General features: G+C 41.3%; 1 protein-coding gene across 8 annotated transcripts in view; it reads right to left on the minus strand.

The window, feature by feature from the left end:
• Nucleotides 1–1164: 1164 nt before the first annotated feature.
• LOC106607874 (CD2-associated protein) overlaps nt 1165–19249 on the minus strand; it is a 108831-nt gene continuing 90746 nt past the window's right edge. For 7 of the 8 annotated variants that reach the window (XM_082976928.1, XM_014205330.3, XM_014205329.3 and 4 more), the window contains 7 exons: nt 19006–19150; nt 18395–18504; nt 13571–13683; nt 13033–13116; nt 5656–5909; nt 5212–5275; nt 1165–3694 (listed from right to left, as the gene is read on the minus strand). In XM_082976928.1, the coding sequence (XP_082833054.1) occupies nt 3653–3694; nt 5212–5275; nt 5656–5909; nt 13033–13116; nt 13571–13683; nt 18395–18504; nt 19006–19150 (812 nt within the window). In that variant the 3' untranslated portion in view covers nt 1165–3652. The remainder of the gene's footprint in view (nt 3695–5211; nt 5276–5655; nt 5910–13032; nt 13117–13570; nt 13684–18394; nt 18505–19005; nt 19151–19249) is intronic. The other variant, XM_014205331.3, reaches the window with a different exon arrangement.

The following is a 19249-nucleotide window of genomic DNA, read 5'->3' on the forward strand; positions in this document are numbered from 1 at the left end:
ATTGTCCGTAGAGCTCCGAGACATGATTGTGTCGAGGCACAGATCTGGGGAAGGGTACCAAAAAAGGCACCTAAAGGACTCAGACCATGAGAAACAAGGTTCTCTGGTCTGATGAAACCAATATCGAACTCTTTGGCCTGAATACCAAGCGTCACATCTGGAGCAAACCTGGCACCATCCCTACGGTGAAGCATGGTGGTGGCAGAATCATGCTGTGGGGATGTATTTCAGCGGCAGGGACTGGAAGACTAGTCAGGATCGAGGGAAAGATGAACGGAGCAAAGTACAGAGAGATCCTCAATGAAAACCTGCTCCGGAGCGCTCAGGACCTCAGACTGGAGAAAAGGTTCCCCTTCCAACAGGACAACGACCCTAAGCACACAGCCGAGACAACGCAGGAGTGGCTTCTGGACAAGTCTCTAAATGTCCTTGAGTGGCCCGCCAGAGCCCGGACTTGAACCCGATCGAACATTTCTGGAGAGACCTGAAAATAGCTGTGCAGCAACGCTCCCCCTCCAACCTGACAGAGCTTGAGACGATCCGCAGAGAAGAATGGGAGAAACTCCCCAAATACAGGTGTGCCAAGCTTGTAGCATCATACCCAAGAAGACTCAAGGCTGTAATTGCTGACAAAGGTGCTTCAATAAAGTACTGAGTAAAGGGTCTGAATACTTATGTAAATGTGATCAGTTTTTTATTTTGAATACATTTGCCATTTTCTAAAAACCTGTTTTCGCTTCGTCATAATGGGGTATTGTATGTAGATTGATGAGGGGAAAAAACAATTGAGTCAATCTTAGAATAAGGCTGTAACAAAATGTGGAAAGAAATCAAGGGGTCTGAATACTTTTCGAATGTACTGTATAAAGTCAGCTCTGATTCATCCTATAGACAGGAGAGATACTATATGCTTCCAAGATAGACTCCCTCGCTGTAATAACATGTGGACCTATCAATTCAGCTCTGTGTCAATATTCTCTGCTGCTTCCATTTACTGATGAGTAAATATGTCCTCTGGCTTACCAAGCCATGAAAAGGACTCCCCATGAGGGTGTGGTGTACCTATGTCTAGTGATGAGAGGAAAGACAAGATCGAGCTCAACCAGTGGACAAAATCACATAACACAATAACAAATGATTATAAAATAACCTGGTACTCATGAGTGTAAATAAAGATATTTATTCATTTTGGAGAAAAAAAATCAAATTTCATGCAACTTCACAGCACATGTAAACAAGATCACTTGAAGATGTTAAATGTGCACATATTTTCTATTTTCTTTGCATTAAATAATGGAATGTACAGTAATTAAGTCAAATAACCGTTACATGGATAGCCTTTTCTTTATATATACATACTGTATATACCTTTGCATGATTATCTCTTTAGTCAACCTCAACTTAGAATGTAGCCATGTGAAACATGGAGGGATGGAAACAAGACATTACAGATTCTTATTGCTTTAGGGATCAGCATGTAATCTTGCCCTTTATTTTAGCTAGAGCAGTCAACAAGGCCAAACACACTTACAAACCTAAAATCCAACCTCAGACACACACAGGCTCTCAGGCTTCCTTCCATGCATACACATGGACACACACCGCCCGTGATCAGGAATGCTTTCTTTTAAGGGATAAGATAAGCCTGAGGATAGTACACAGCTTGGTGTACTCTTGTGAAGGACAACATATAATTTCCTGGATAAGACATTTTGTGAGATCAGTATATATAAAAACTTTGAAATAACGCATATGGAATCATGTAGTAACCAAAAGTATTAAACAAATCAAAATATATTTTAGATTCTTCAAAGTAAAAGCAAGGGGTGACTACTTTGAAGAATCTAAAATATATTTTGATTTGTTTAACACTTTTCTGGTTACTACATGATTCCGTATGTGTCATTTCATAGTTTTGATGTCTTCACTATTATTCTACAATGTAGTAAATAGTAAAAATAAAAGAAAAACCCTGGAATGAGTAGGTGTGTCCAAACTTTTGACTGGTACTATATATTTAAAATGTAAAGCAATTGCTAAAATATAATATGCAGAAGGATGCAGACAGAAGGCCATCCACAGTATTCAGGAGGACCTGGAGTCGAGGCAAACATCCTTCTGATCATCATGGTTAAGTAACACGTTAAGAATCATCAAATTGCTGCATAAACTAGATGCAACCGATGCTTTTTATCAAAGGCGATTTCTTTCATGATTTGTCTGAGCGGTACACAGAATGCATACCATCAAAAACACCTTGTGTGAACTCCTTCCATGAGTTCACCCTGGTCACGCTAATGTGGCGTCCATCTTTAAGGCTTTCAACTCAAACTCTAGCAGGGTCTCGGAGTCCTCCAATACCATTCGACAGACAGTCACAACAGATGGTTCAATGACAAACAGTGGTGTTGGCGGTGCATAAGTACGGTGTAGAGCTTAACCGTTCTGTATGAAGTAGATCTCTTCCCTAATGCCTTTCTATTCAGCCTCTCACTTACAGTACTGAGAAATGGCAGAGATACTGTGTACTGTCCAGTTAGCCTCCACGCTCCATGTTTGCACTTGGTCAAAGCATAAAGACATGTGACACATTCAGGACAACATGGAAACAGACACACAAAAGGTCACTGCTATACAGGACTTCAGGTCTCATCTGGGAGGATGGAAAGAGATTGCTCACTCTTTAAAGTACACATGGCTTTCCTTTACAGAGAAAGAGTTGGAGAGAGCTGCATATGGTTCATAAAAGAGGGGTCAGCGCATTTGGCGTACAGGAGAACAACAATCAATGAGTAAGCCCCAATTTTTACAGTGGCATGAAATAAAATTGAGTTTTAGCCCGTAAATCACTGGTGCTCTTTTCAAGTATGGCTATTATTGGCTGTATTTGATGGTACTAAATATAGGATCTATATTATTCACCTGTACAATGACTCTAATTGCTCTTTCTGAGAGAACCTTTTCACATAAATTGTACACGAAGAGAAAAACGGCCCTCTATGTGTAAGCACATCGTCAGTAGACTTAAAAAAATATATCATGCAGCAAGCCTAAACCATTTGATAAATGTAAGCTACCAATATTAACACTAAGATTTTTTTAACAGGCACAATAGTGATACCCTGGATAGGAATGTTAGAAAAAAGAAAAGGAAAAAAAAAATCTCCCTAATGCCAAAGCAATGGAGTACAACGCCGCCATAGCAACAGACAAATCACAATATCATTCATTATGATCTAAAGACGCTAACATGGATACTTAAAATGAACTACTTGGAAGTCGTAAAAAATAAGAAAACAATCGCAAAAAAAAAAAAACTATCGCTTCATACAGATTCAGTAGTAGTATTGAGAGCAATCCTCACACATTCCCATAGAGAATGCCAGTCCAGCACAGAAGTAAGGCCTCAATCATTTGTGTTGGCAAAACAAAAACTAAAACATAACAAAAAAAACATATACATCTGTATTTAATTACACCTTTATATAACTAGAAAACCTTCATGTGCAAAAATGTAAATCTTACAAATGTGGAATAGGTTGATAACTAAAAGGATTATAGGAATGCCATCGTGCCCCTCCTGAGTCTCTGCCCAGCGGGGTCAGCGACAGACAGATAGGTGACTGATGTTCCAGGCTGATTGGGTCAGACTTCACGTCGACTGAACGGTCTTCTTTAATTTCTCTATCTCCATCTGAAAGGCAGGCAGGAACACACACAGCATGTGTTTTAATACATTTTCTTATGCGAAACCAGCATCAGATGCAATTCTGATAACATCGTAGCTATCAGCCTCACAGGGAAGTATGTATGGGCATCAGCTCTTGAATTTTATAATGGATTATTTCCACTTGTGATGAAAATTAACCCATCCATAGCATAGCAGGGATTTTTCTGTCATTGTAATCATTGGGTGGGCTGTGTAAGTGTTGTTTTGGGTTGCCTAAGTGCAAACAGTGTAATTATTATAAAAAAAATATATGTAATTTCCAGGATGTAAAAAACGCTTTAAGTGTAGAAAAAATAATGGACCTATATCTTTTTTTTTATAATATCATCTTTGAGAACTAACAATAACCAAAATAAAAGCTAGGCAGCCCGGAATAACTTAAAATTCTATGTCTGAGTATAAAAAAAACAGCATTAGCCATGGCAAAATGCATAGAATTGCAGGAAACTAGTTTTAAAACTGCAATGCGTTCTCTTAGCTCCATGGCAGAATATGAAGAATCATAGGAAATTTGCTTTAATACTGCACCATTTTCTCTCAGCTGCATAGCATAATTTGTAGAATTGCAGGATATTCGCTTTAAAACGGCTGCACAGAGCTATGAGCAATGACAGGAATAATAGAGTCCAATCATGAGTCACCACTAGGGTTGCAAAGCGAGAGTATATTACTGGAAACCTTCAAATTTTGCTAGTAAACTAGCACCATTTTGGTAACTTTCAAGGAATATATGGAATGATCACATGACATCTTTTTGGGGTACTTAAGATTATCACAGGTGTCTTTAATCATCTCTGACCCTCTGTGTGGCCTTATCACATGTAAAATATATTAACAATTTTAAAATGTAAAAATAGAATGACAAAGCTGTAAAACATTATCCTAAACAAACTGTGAATACCATTGGTGTTTAGTATGAGGGTTTCAACATGGGTTTCCTTTAAAAAAATGTTCTCACTTATTTGACTGTCAATATATTTTTGTTGTAAATGTTTTGGGGACAGACTGGTGGCAGTTGTGAAAAAATAGTTGGAAGAGTTGCCGAGCTAAATTGGAAGAGTTGCTGAGCTATTTGAAAATAATGCCCCTGTTTTCTCTTGAACCATATGGTCTATACACTCGAACCCCATGGACACTGATATTTAAAAAAAAAAAATATATATATATATATGAATACATGTAAAAGTTATTCAAGTATAAATTACCAAAATGACAGGAGATTCCAGTAACTTTGGTAAATTACCAGTACCTCCCTTCACTGCTCCTGGGGAAAAGGATGGACAAGGTTGTGGTAGGCTGGGTCTCTCCCTGGGTAGTGCCGAGTAGGGCCATAAAGCATCCCACAGTGTGTGTGCGTGTGTACTCGGCGTGGGTGTGTCCAATAGTAATGTCTATTCATACCTCTCACTCTCTACAGCCCATCTCTCACCATCTCACTGTGACAAGCTGTGATGTAAAGATGGACATGGTGATCAATTTACCTGCAGGGCCACTCGTTTCAACTTCTCCTCATCCAGCTCGCTTCTCAGCTCTGCCATCTCTCTCCTGCAAAGCAATGCCAAGACGTTCACATCAGTGCTTGCCTGGCTAGCATCTGCTCAACGATAAGATCACATCACCATCAGCTCTGTCCGACCAGGCTTCACTCAAGTTCTAACAGTGACTCGTCTATATACCTCCCTAGAAACAAGCCATAGGGCACTATATAAAATATTATTTTGAAAAAGGTTCACAAAGAAAAATTGTTGACTGATATTTCTAGCTAGCTTTGATAATGATGAAGCTAAAGGATCTTAACCAGGCAACATTCGCTTGGAAAAAAGGGCTTGATTGCAAAAATGACGCACTATCCCTTTAAAGTCAGAGTTTGAGAGCAGTACGTAGGAACTGAACAACATCATCTAAGGAAAGTGGTAGTTAGTTACATTTGCTGGGTCTTCAGGAGCTCCACAGACAGCAGAAGTTCTTTCATCTGGGATTGGAGGTCCTCCAGCTCAGACCTCTGCTCCTCTGGCTCTGCCCTGGGCTTGGGCTCTGTGCCGGGGTCTGGGCTGTGGCTGAAGCTAGGGCTGGGGCTTCTGCAGCCAGGGACCGACGCCAGGTAGGCTTTTGGCCCCTCCAACAGGGATGGGCTGGGCTTAAGGACGGGAGACTGGGAGTGTGAGCTGTGCATGGAAGGCTGTGGACACCAGACAGATACTGTTAGCTGGACAGGGGGATCCTAAATATTCTTGCCCTGGCTGTGACACTCCTTTAAGCTTTCTGAATGATTTTGACTAATTAAAGTCTGTTTCTTTGCTCAAAATTAATCAAGTCAATGTTTCTGGTCATAACATACATTAGTCTTTAGCCACGAGACATCACTGCGTAGGAGGGAGCTACAGTAGCCATTTTAATCACACTGTTGTTGAGCATTATTGTACCTACCGAAGCTGCGGACGTCTATTTCATTTAGACTGAACACAATTGATTCCCTGTGCTTCCTTCTGAAGTTATGTCAGGGGTGCTTTAATATTGTGATCTTCAACCTCCCATCGTCTGGGGGATATGGTTTTCATTTATTTATTTTTTGTCAGAGGGTCAAAATCTTTAATTCAACCTATAGGAGTTCTGAGCCCACAGTTATGGGGCTTGATGCGCAGGGATTATTCACTCGATTTGAGTGGTACTGATAAACGACGGGTCTGGTGGGTCCTTTGAAAGGGCCTCCAGTGGGGCTGGTCTCCTCACATAGACCATCACAAGGGCTTTTATTGCTCCCAAATCATGATATCTCCACTGTGAAGTTTCCCCACAACATCCAGCCCATGGTCTGTCAGCCAATAATAGAAGGTGTGCCTTAATTTGGGCAATAAGAGGGGACGTGAAACACATACAAAATCTCTCGTCTCCTCAAGTGCAATTATAGTGAAAGCCACATGCTAACTGGAAGATGACAATTAGCCGCTGTGTGTAATGGGTCGGTGTGAGTCTGGGGATAACAGGATGAAGAAGACAGCATGCCTTCACTATAGAGAGTCCTGGGGATTTGTACGGTCTGTGGAGAAAGGAGAGGTTCTAGAATTATCATTTCTAAAACCTCTCCTTTCTCCACAGACCGTACAAATCCCCAGGGCTCTCTATAGTGAAGGCATGCTGTCTTCTTCATCCTGTTATCCCCAGACTCACACCGACCCATTACACACAGCAGCTAATTGTCATCTTCCAGTTAGCATGTGGCTTTCACTATTATAGGTTGTTAGCATGGAGGCGGAGGGCGTTGTATTCCCTCAGTCTCCCGCTGAGCATCTGGGGAAACACTAACAAGACAAACACCACGTGGATGGAAACTAAGTCTTCATTAGAAAAGTGAGGATGCGCTTCATCACGCATCTGCAGGACAACTAGCTAAGTTATTAACAGAGTGTCCCAGTGTGACTGTAGCCTAGCCTCATGTGCTAATGAGAACCACCTGCCTTACACTGGACCTGAGTGCGTGTGTAGGAATGCAAGAGAGAATGATTTGGTGAATGTGTGCGAATATCTGCGTTAGTGCGTTTGACTCAAATCAAGTGTTATTTTTCACATGCGCTGAATACAACGGGTGAAGACTTTACTGTAAAATGCTTGCTTACGAGCCCTTCCCAACGATGCAGTTTAAAAATAATAAACCAAAAATAAAATATAAAATAAATGGCGCTATATACAGGGAATACCAGTACCAGATCAATGTGTTTGAGGTACACTATATATACAAAAGTATGTGGACACCCCTTTAAATTAGTTGATTCAGCTATTTCAGTCACACCTGTTGCTGACAGGTGCATAAAATCAAGCACACAGCCATGCAATCTCCATACTAAACACTGGCAGTAGAATGGCCTTACTGAAGAGCTCAGTGACATTCAACATGGAACCATTATAGGATGCCTTTCCAACAAGTCAGTTCATCAAATTTCTGCCCTGCTAGAGCTTCCCCAGTCAACTGTAAGTGCTGTTACTGTGAAGTGGAAACGTCTAGGAGCAAAAACGGCTCACCCGCGAAGTGGTAGGCAACAAGTTCACAGAATGGGACCGCCGTGTGGTGAAGCGCATAGCGCGTAAAAATCTTCTGTCCTCGGTTGCAACACTCACTACCGAGTTCCAAACTGCCTCTGGAAGCGACGTCAGCACAAGAACTGTTTGTCGGGAGCTTCACGAAATGGGTTTCCATGGCCGAGTAGCCGCACACAAGCCTATGATCAGCATGTGCAATGCAAAGCATTGGCTGGAGTGGTGTAAAGCTCGCCGCCACTGGACTCTGGAGCACAGGAAATGTGTTCTCTGGAGTGATTAATCATGCTTTACCATCTGGCAGTCCGATGGACGAATCTGGGTTTGGCAGATGCCAGGAGAACGCTACCTGCGAGAATACATAGTGCCAACTGTAATGTTTGGTGGAGGAGGAATAATGGTCTGGGGCTGTTTTTCATGGATCGGGCTAGGCCCCTTAGTTCCAGTGAAAGGAAATGTTAACACTACAGCATACAATGACATTCTAGACAATTCTGTGCTTCCAACTTTGTGGCAACAGTTTGGGGAAGGCCCTTTTCTGTTTCAGCATAATTTTTTATTTTTATAACTAGGCAAGTCCATTAAGAACAAATTCTTATTTACAATGATGACAGTGTACATGACAACGCCGCCCGTGCACAAAGCGAGGTCCATACAGAAATGGTTTGTCGAGATCGGTGTGGAAGAACTTGACTGGCCTTCACAGAGCCCTGATCTCAACCCCATCAAACACCTTTGGGATGAATTGGAACGCCGACTGCGAGCCAGGACTAATCGCACAACATCAGTGCCCGACCTCACTAATGCTCGTGGCTGAATCGAAGCAAGTCCCCGCAGAAATGTTCCAACATCTAGTGGAAAGCCTTCCCAGAAGAGTGGAGGCTGTTATAGCAGCAAAGGGGGGGACCAACTCCATATTAATGCCCATGATTTTGGAATGAGATGTTAACCGAGCAGGTGTCCACATACTTTTGGTAATTTAGTGTACATATGTACATGAAGGCAGGCTAAAGTGTACAGTGTAAAAGTGAGTGAGTGTGTATGCATGTGTGTGTTTGTGTTGCGTCGGTATGTGTGTTTGTACTGTATGTATGTGGGTTTTGTGTGGGAGTGTCAATGTAGTGTGAGAGATTATATTGTGTGTATATATTAGAGGTAGACCGATTAATCAGAACGGCCGATTAATTAGGGCCGATTACAAGTTTTCATAACAATCGGGAATCGGTATTTTTATACCTTTATTTAACTAGGCAAGTCAGTTAGGAACACATTCTTATTTTCAATGATGGCCTAGGAACGGTGGGTTAACTGCCTTGTTCAGGGGCAGATGACAGATTTTTACCTTGTCAGCTCGGGGATTCAATCTTGCAACCTTACAGTTAACTAGTCCAACGCTCTAACCACCTGCCTTACATTGCACTCCACGAGGAGCCTCCCTGTTACGTGAATGCAGTAAGAAGCCAATGTAAGTTGCTAGCTAGCATTAAACTTATCTTATAAAAAACAATCAATCAATCATAATCACTAGTTAACTACACATGGTTGATGATATTACTAGTTTATCTAGCCTGTCCTGCGTTGCATATAATCGCTTAGGTACACATTGCTCCAACCATAAACATCAATGCCTTTCTTAAAATCAATACACAAGTATATATTTTTAAACCTGCATATTTAGTTAATATTGCCTGCTAACATGAATTTCTTTTAACTAGGGAAAATGTGTCACTTCTCTTGCAAACAGAGTCAGGGTATATGCAGCAGTTTGGGCCGCCTGGCTCGTTGCGAACTGTGAAGACTATTTCTTCCTAACAAAGACAGCCGACTTCGCCAAACGGGGGATGATTTACAAAAGCGCATTTGCGAAAAAAGCACAATCATTGCACGACTGTACCTAACCATAAACATCAATGCCTTTCTTAAAATCAATACAGAGAAGTATATATTTTTAAACCTGCATATTTAGCTAAAAGAAATCCAGGTTAGCAGGCAATATTAACCAGGTGAAATTGTGTCATTTTGCGTTCATTGCACGCAGTCAGGGTATATGCAACAGTTTGGGCCGCCTGGCTCGTCGCAAACTAATTTGCCAGAATTTTACGTAATTATGACATACATTGCACAACCTACAATGTTAATTGGAATATTTAGACTTAGGGATGCCACCCGTTAGATAAAATACGGAACGGTTCCGTATTTCACTGACAGGAAAAACGTTTTGTTTTCGAGATGATAGTTTCCGGATTCGACCATATTAATGACATAAGGCTCGTATTTCTGTGTGTTAATATGTTATAATTAAGTCTATGATTTGATAGAGCAGTCTGACTGAGCGATGGTAGGCAGCAGCAGGCTCGTAAGCGTTCATTAAAACAGCACTTTCGTGCGTTTGCCAGCAGCCCTTCGCAATGCATTGCGCTGTTTATGACTTCAAGCCTGTCAACTCCCAAGATTAGACTGGTGTAACCGATGTGAAATGGCTAGCTAGTTAGCCGGGTGCGCGCTAATAGCGTTTGAAACGTCACTCGCTCTGAGACTTGGAGTAGTTGTTTCCCTTGCTCTGCATGGGTAACGCTGCTTCAAGGTTGGCTGTTGTCGATGTGTTCCTGGTTTGAGCCCAGGTAGGAGCGAGGAGAGGGACGGAAGCTATACTGTTACACTGGCAATACTAAAGTGCCTATAAGAACATCCAATAGTCAAAAGGTATATGAAATACAAATCGTAGAGAGAAATAGTCCTATAATTCCTATAATAACTACAACCTAAAACTTCTTACCTGGGAATATTGAAGACTCTTGTTAAAAGGAACCACCAGCTTTCATGTTCTGAGCAAGGAACTTAAACGTTAGCTTTTTTACATGGCACATATTGCACTTTTACTTTCTTCTCCAACACTTTGTTTTTGCATTATTTAAACCAAATTGAACATGTTTCATTATTTATTTGAGGCTAAATTGATTTTATTGATGTATTATATTAAGTTAAAATAAGTGTTCATTCAGTATTGTTGTAATTGTCATTATTACAATATATATATATATATAAAAAAAAAACACAAAATCGGCCGATTAATCGGTATCGGCTTTTTGGGCCTTCAATAATCGGTACCGGCGTTGAAAAATCATAATCGGTCGACCTCTAGTATATATAGTCTAGTGCAGTGGTCGCCGAAGCATTCCACCAAGGCATTACTAGTTTTTTATTCATTTTGTGATTCTTGCGGTAGGTGCACTTGATTCAGCAGCCCTAGCGCCGGGAAGCCAAAATGTTCCCATTTTGAACCATTTCATGTGTCTGAAGGTAGAACTCCGCCTACCTGGCAAGCCCAGAGAGCAAATCAAGTGCGCCTAAAGGCCAACTGCTCACCAATCAGATAGCTCAGATCACCGTGTCTGCACAGTTTCCTTGAGCCATAGATGTAAAAAGAAGCATCTAGCGCACAGCAAAGTTAATACTGTGATATGTCCAAACTTTTAAAACCATGACTATAGAGAGACTCAACGAATACAACAAAGCGCTGCAGTTTTTATGAGTAAGTTCATGTTGAAGTTGTTATTCAGCACTGTCAACACCTTGTTCAACACGTTTATTTTATAAGCCTTAAAATGCGTGTTCTCCCTACTTCCACTCACGCTACAACCAGCACTGCAGCTGCAATGAATGAGTATAGCAGTGTTTTGATAAGCTTGCGTTGTTATTATTAGCAGTCTCTTATTATATAGAGTAATATTAAACTTCCTCTGGACATCGGATTAATAACATGAATTGGTGCATGAGGCAGAAATAACGGAACGTGACTTGAGTTTCGCCATCAGCTGGAAGACTGTCCCCCCTTTTCTCACCACTGCCCTCTCCCTCCCCTCAGACTGACCATCAGATGCAGGCCATCAGTCCAGTAAAATAAAAAAGCAAATTATGCTCACTCAGCTGTGTTTTACAAGTAATACAACACATGATCTATTACTAGTATGAGCATACCAATTATATATATATATTTTATTTCAAAATGGTCTGAGAAGAACATTGGCAGGGCAATTCAACATAGCCAATATGCAGTGATAATGTATTAGCCATATAGCCTACTACAAAACCTCATTTCTAAGTAAGTGTTTTTAATAGGTTCATGTTGAATAGGCTTGGGTTTTTGAAGTCATGTTTAAAAAAAAATCTGAGCGGTATATCTCGACATGCATTTTGACTCAAAGAGATCTTGATTTAAAAAAGGTTGGTGACCACTGGTCTAGTGAGTGTGCGTAGGGTCAGTGCAAGATAGAGTCAGTGCAGGTAGTTCGGGTTATTATGGCTATTTAGCGGTCTAATAACTTGGGGGTAGAAGTTGTCTCTGAGCTTGTTGGTCCGAGAGCCGAAGCTCAGGTACAATTTGTCGGATGGTAGCAGAGTGAACAATCTATGGCTTGGATGGATGGAGCCTTTGGCAAATTTTTGGGCCTTCCTCCGATACCACCTTATATAGAGATCCTGGATGGCAGGGAGCTCGGCCCCAGTGATGTACTGGGCTGTCTGCACCACCCTCTGTAGGGCTTTGCGGTCAAGGTCGGTGCATTTGGTATACCAAGCGGTGATGCAGCCAGTCAAGATGCTCTCGATGGTGCGGTTGTAGAACATTTTGAGGATCTGATGGCCTATGCTAAATCTTTTCAGCCTCCTCAGGGGGAAGAGGCCGATGCCATGCCCTCTTCACGACTGTATGGGTGTGTATGGACCATGTTAAGTCCTTAGTGATGTGGACGCCACAACACTTTTGTGTGTACGCCAGGCTTGCGACTGTGCTGTACTGGAGGGATGAGGGTTCATCAAGATAAGAGGATGATTTAGACATATTAGTGAGGGATTACTCAGAGGCACTGAGAGAGGTCTCCAAGACATATCTATGACATAACTAAAAACCACAAGATGGTTGCAGGCCATTTTTCATGGGATGTATTAGTTAATTTCTATAGTCAAACCTGAGTCAGTTTCTGAGCTGAGACATATGCTTTGCTGTTCTTCTTTTGGGGTGTTGTGTCCTCTGTATGTATGAATTCTCCACTGAGGGAAAACATTGGCTGAGGTGACTAACTTTTAGCAATAGGATGCATTCTGGATGAATGACAAGTGTCTGAACTGAGATAGATCTAATGTACATTTGGGACATTGATCCATACATACAAAATAGTTGTTCTGGAATGGTTCATGGTGTACCAAACATACAAGTTCAATACAGGACGGACACTGACCAATACAATCAGACACGTCAATGTCATCGTTACCTTTCTCGTGTCTATCAACTTTGGTTTGGGGGCTTCCTCCTCGTCCAACTTTAAGGTTTTCTCCACGCTGATGTCCTTGTTTGGCTGAGAAGACAGAAAACAAATCACAACAGGTCTGCTCAGTTTATGACACACCTTGCCAGACACTGACTGAAACACTCTGGCTTGTCATGTCCCCCTGTTTCTAATGGAAGGCTTTCACATTACTCTTCAGGGAACACGGTCAATCAAAGACAATCGGAACGACCCGACAAGTCTCCTCTCAGCCCTTAAAGTAAGTCAAATGTTTTTTCAATTGGACATTTACTACCCTGTTCCCATCTCACCCCAACCCATCATGAGGTGCAGATAAGGTGAGGTATGGAATATGGTGATGTACATTTACTGTACAGAGAGGGCCTGCATGTGGAAATTCTGAGAGGAATTTGATGTCTCAATGTAATGTATGGAGCAAGATGAACACATGGTGTGTAAGTGTGGGTGTGCAGAGTTGTGTGTTCTCCGTAGCATGTTGGTATTTAAAGGTGTGTGTACTCACCGAGTGTCCTCCTCCAAACTGAGCGGGCAACCTCCTGCCTGGCATCTTTGGTCTGTTAGCGGTGGGGTGAGACAGCTTCTCAGAGGTAGACGACAGATCAAAGCTCATCAGTTCTTCACAGAGGGAGAGAAGAGAGAAAAGATAACATTTTGGATAACCATTTTTTAAAGGAAAACAATTTTACACATTTTGTAATACATTTTAGGTCATATTTTGGAAAGTTACTTTAAGACAGCCTTGACAATTGTATACATTGAAACATTGCCACACAGTATGACAGACACCATCTTCAATCACTATAACAAAGCCATCACTACAATCTAAGTAAGCACTATATAGCCCTATTTAAAGACTATAGACGGGATCTTAAATAAGATTGCAGAACTCCCAGAGGAGTGAAGATGGAGGTAAAGGAGAATGAGGAGTGTGTTTCCGTGTTTGTCTTCATGCCCTGAGCCCATGGGGCTGATGACCTCTGGAGCTGAGAGCCATCATGGTTTTAGCAGCTATTTTGTCGCTTTTAGCGGTATGGCTCACAGACACGACTCCCTATCCTCCACACTGTCATTATTAGGCGGTGGGCCATAGCAAGCTATCTGCTTTAGTTTTCTGGATGATTCATCTCTGTCGAGGGAAGAGCTGTTTTTTACGTAGTGTATATTTACATATTCTGAAAACATTTCCTTTTGTTGGCAATGCCAATTTGAGCTATTTTTTTCAAAATTATTTTATGTTCACTAGCTGGACAGGTACACCACCCAGTTCACAAAAATGGTTAGCCCCTATAGACAGTGAGTCACGGGGCCGTGGCTGGCTATATCAAGCAGGCAAGACGGGCATCAAGGCATTCAGTTACTGTTCAATTGAACGTTAGAATGGGAAAAAACTAGTGACCTAAGCGGCGTTGAGCGTGGTATACTCGTAGATGCTAAGCGCGCCAGATGAGTATCTCAGAAACGGCCAGCCTCTAGGGCTTTTCAAGCACGACAGTGTCTATTGTTTACAGAGAATGGTGCGCCAAACAAAAAACATCCAGTCAGCGGCAGTCCTGTGAGCGAAAACAGTTTGATGAGAAGTCGAAGGAGAATGGCAAGAATTTGGCCACAAACAGGTAAATAACGGTGTGCAGAACAGCATCTCGGAAAGCACAACTCATCGGTCCTTGTCATGAGTGGGCTATTGCAGCAGACAACCACACCGGGTTCCACTCCTATCAGGTAAAAACAAGAAGAAGCGGCTCCAGTGGGCACGTGATCAACACTGGACAATTGAGGAGTGGAAAAACGTTGCCTGATCCGATGAATACCGGTTCCTGCTGCGTCATGCTGATGACAGAGTAAGGATTTGGCATAAGCAGCATTAGTCTATGGTCCCATCTTGCCTGGTGTCAACGGTACAGGCTGGTGGTGTAATGGTGTGGGGAATGTTTTCCTGGCACACGTTAGGTCTGTTGATACCAATTGAGCAACATTTGAATTTGTAGAATCATTTGTAGAATCCATGACACAAAAAAATCAGGCTGTTCTGGAGGCAAAGTGGGGTCCAACCCGTTACTAGATAGGTGTACCTAATAAACTGTTAGACAGTACATGCCATATGTATCGGCTAATTTGCATATATAGCTGTCGTTTTTAAACCTTCATTCTAGCATACATGGCACACACACATTTCTATCTACATGCATTTATTTATTTATTTGTATGCAAATTATATAATTTCATGTTTAATTAAGTCTGCAGCTAGTTAATGAGACAATCATGCCAAAACATGATAAAAAAATGTAATTCACCGACAGAGATAGCTAATGAAATGCTAGTTTTCTGAGCAGGCACATTGATGTTTAAAGTATTAGCAGGCTAGTGGCTAAGCTAGTTAACCGTAAGATTGGCTAGCTTTCAATAAATTGCCCAAACGGAGTTACCTCTTCATATGATCTAGACCATTCGTAATGCATGCTGCATATTTCAAGTGCATTCAAAAACATATATTTCTCTTATTTCAGTCTTTGGGACCTAATATTAGTTCCTCTTAACACATTGACAGCAGATCACAATTTCATGGTAGGCTGTGTTTACATCTTTAGATGTAAGCAGGCCAATGGCTGCCTTCATCATGAAGGGTATGTACGGGAGTTCTGATTGATTCCAAGTTTAGCAGTTCTCAAATTTGCCCGAGTAGACAGTGATGAAATATATTTTTCAGAGAAAATTAACAAGAATTGAAGGTGCTTGTACAGTAAACATAAGAATCGTTCATTGTCATATACAAAAATAAATCCCTCGACATCGATCGATTAACTTCCTTGTTCTCGTCATCGGCCCCCCACCTACATTCTGAGAACTCACCAAAACTCCCTCGTGTCCTCCCTCACCTTTGTCTCACTCCATCCCCTACCCTCTTCCTAAATGCTCTTCTCTTAATGTTTTTCCTGTTTGTGATTGAAAACAGAAGCAACCTCCCCTTTCCATCTATCCTCCCATTTCAGTCTATCCTCCTTTATCCCGCTGTCCTCCCCTTTCCGTCTATCCTCCTTTATCCCTCTATCCTCCTGAACTCAGGACACAAGCTGAAAAATTATCTTTCCACGGGTTTAGAGGATTAAATCAACACATTAGCAACAACTCTAAAATATATATATTTTTTAAGTAAGTAATTATGGATTTAACGGGCAAAGCTGTCCACATACCTTAGAGCATTTGGTAATGTGTCAAAGTACGCCTGAATTGCTTTACAAAAGGAAGCAGTGACTGACATTAAACCAATGCGTTTCAGAGTTTACATACGTCTCCATTTTCATTTGTTATACAGAATCATTGTCAATCTACTGATATGCTTCAAAAGGGCAAACCAATCACATAAAATATACATGTTAGCAAAACTAAGTTCTTAAACGAACACAAAAAGCGTATTGTACCTTTTAAAAGTTGGAAGCCAACATTTTGAAGAATGTCCAAATAAGAATAACTCAAATGAAAACCGAATTATGAAAAAGGGTTTTGAGCTCATTCCCTTTAGGTCAGTGTTTCCTGCTCTTGAAGCCATTACTCCAACATCCTGTTGCACCAGGACGAGCAATATACAACTCAATTATGGATCTGGTGCACTAATCCTCCGTTTAGATAGAATCCTATTAGCATGTAGCAACTCATCCCAAAACTGTTTAAACACAGGAGGGCTGTAGACCCTTGGGGAGGAGGGAGCTACTGCAGAGTGCTACAGACAAGACAACTGGTGCTGGTGGTACTCTACATGGATAGGCACAGACACTGTCAAAGTGACAGAGGAGCATAAACCACTATGCAGGGTCACAACTGTTTAGGGTAAGTACTAGTAGCTACTAGTATTCAACTTTAAAATGAATTAAGCACCTTGAACTATTTTTAGTAAAAAAAAGAAAAAAAGTATTGTAATCTGTAAAACTGCCACGTCCATTTGCAATATTTCAACAAAGAAGTTACTCCAGACAACCAATAGTGTTATTTTTTAAAACATTTTTTTTTACCTTGGACATCTTTGCACATGCGATAGAACAGCATAGTATGTACTGCAATGTTTTTTCCCCCCACCATGCTGGATGCTCCTCTCCTCAGTTTCATCAACAAAACAAAAGCAATAACAAAAGTGCTGGGGCGAACAGTGGCGCTCTTTCACCTTATACAGATTTCAGCTTTAAAAGGAGCTATTTTTTACAAAACAAATCTCTATTTTTGATGTAAATGGCATGTTATAGAAGGTTGCAGAGACCCTTTGTGATGTCACATGTTTTTAAGAAACTTACCCCATACAGCAAATCACAACGTCATACTTATTGTGTAGTATGGGGGCCTTGAAAAAACATCCTTTTAGAAACAGCCAAGCTCTCAGTATAGTGATGCAGGTCTTTAGATGTTGTAAAGTACACACAAAATTGTGTAATTCCTAATTTTAAACGCAATGTTATATTCCCTTTTGGGTGACTCGAGCGGTTCCATTTTCTGTGTAGCCGCGCTCGGACTGCCAAAATAAAGGAAATGCAAACAGTGTCTTAATAGGGCATTGGGCCACCACGAGCAACCAGAACTGCATCAATGCACCTTGGCATAGATTCTACAAGTGTCTGGAACTTCCTGTGTGGAAACACCCCATGCTTTCAATTGCGGTTGTCACGATACCAGCATCGTGATCCTACAATACCTGATTTCCTTGGCAAAAAGGCAAAGCAGACTAAACTCTTCGGTCCTTTAAAAAACAAACTGTTTGTATAATCTTGTGTGCTATAGCTTGGAAAAGAAACGTGTGATTCTGGGTGACAACATAAGGCTGTTTGTTTCCAACAATAGGACTGTTTTCCTCAGGAAATTTAGTCCACTTCATGTTTTGTTTGTTTTCCACAATACTGGTATCGTGGCAACCACGTGTAACCATGCCAGCCCAGGAACTCCACATCCGGCTTCTTCACCTGCGGGATCGTCTGAGACTAGCCAGCCGGACAGCTGATTAAACCAAGGAGTATTTCTCTATGTAATAAAGCCCTTTTGTGGGGAAAAACTCCTGATTGGCTGGGCCTGGCTCCAGCCAGTTGCACCCCTGCCCAGTCATGTGAAACCTATAGATTAGGGCCCATTTTATTTACTGATTTCCTTATATGAAATGTAACTCAATAAAATGGGTGCATGGTGTATTTATATTTTTGTTCAGTATAATAATGATATCATGGAGCTTTATAATTGTGTAAGTGTATATGTTCGGGACCCCAAATGAACGTTTCACTGCATGTCTTATTCAAGGTCTTAATGCTCAGAATGTCCTCAAAATAAAAGTTCACTTCAGCAGAGCCATACATACCCATGTCAATGGCTTTGTCCCCCCAGTCACCGGACAGCGTTTTTGATTTGCTGGGTAATGTTGGCTCAATGTCAGACTTTGGTCGCATGGAAGGCACCTCTCCATTGTGCCTGTAAAGGGGGAAAACAACATCAGTAACAGTAGTAGCATTAGTAACGGTTGTAATCAGTAGCGCTAGTGGTACAGTGAGAACATTTTATTTGCATATGTGCCTGATATTTTGCTATGCCACCTGGAATTTTTATTTAGGAGCACTAGTGCGCCTAGAAAAATTAAGGATTCTGGCTTTATTACCTGTAGACTTAGAAAATAGCATATTTTCAGCGTGAATGCAATCATTCAGAAGGCATAAAATGTCTAAAGGCATGACAAACAAAGAAACGAAACACATTGGTTTGCTAGTGTTTACATTAGTTTATTAACATTATTATACAAACATCATTATGCAACATAGAGGCATGAGTCAGAACTAGGCAATGTTATCCTTCCTCAATGTACAGTGTATATACCCAAAATGTGACCCTAGATGGCTCAGACATTGGCTGAATGGATGTTTGAACAGAGGGAGGGATGGAAGAAAAGAAAGATGGCAGAAGTAAGGGGAAACTTACTTGGACCCTGGGGAGGGTGCGAGAGGCTTGTCTGGTCGTTTTGGAGGGAGGCTGCCTGGTCTTCCCTTGCTTGGCGGGGGTACGGGCTTCTTGGGGGGGACCAGAGGGGCAGTAGGCTTTGACACTTTGTGATCTGTCTTGTCACCTTGAGAGAGAGAGATTGATTCTGAATCAGCATGATCATTGTGATCAAATATTTCTAATAGTTTTATGGCACGAAGCCAGAAAGGTTGATGGTTGTTTT

This window comes from Salmo salar, chromosome 06, assembly GCF_965601325.2.
Source record: "Salmo salar chromosome 06, fSalSal1, whole genome shotgun sequence".
NCBI classification, from domain to species: domain Eukaryota; kingdom Metazoa; phylum Chordata; class Actinopteri; order Salmoniformes; family Salmonidae; genus Salmo; species Salmo salar.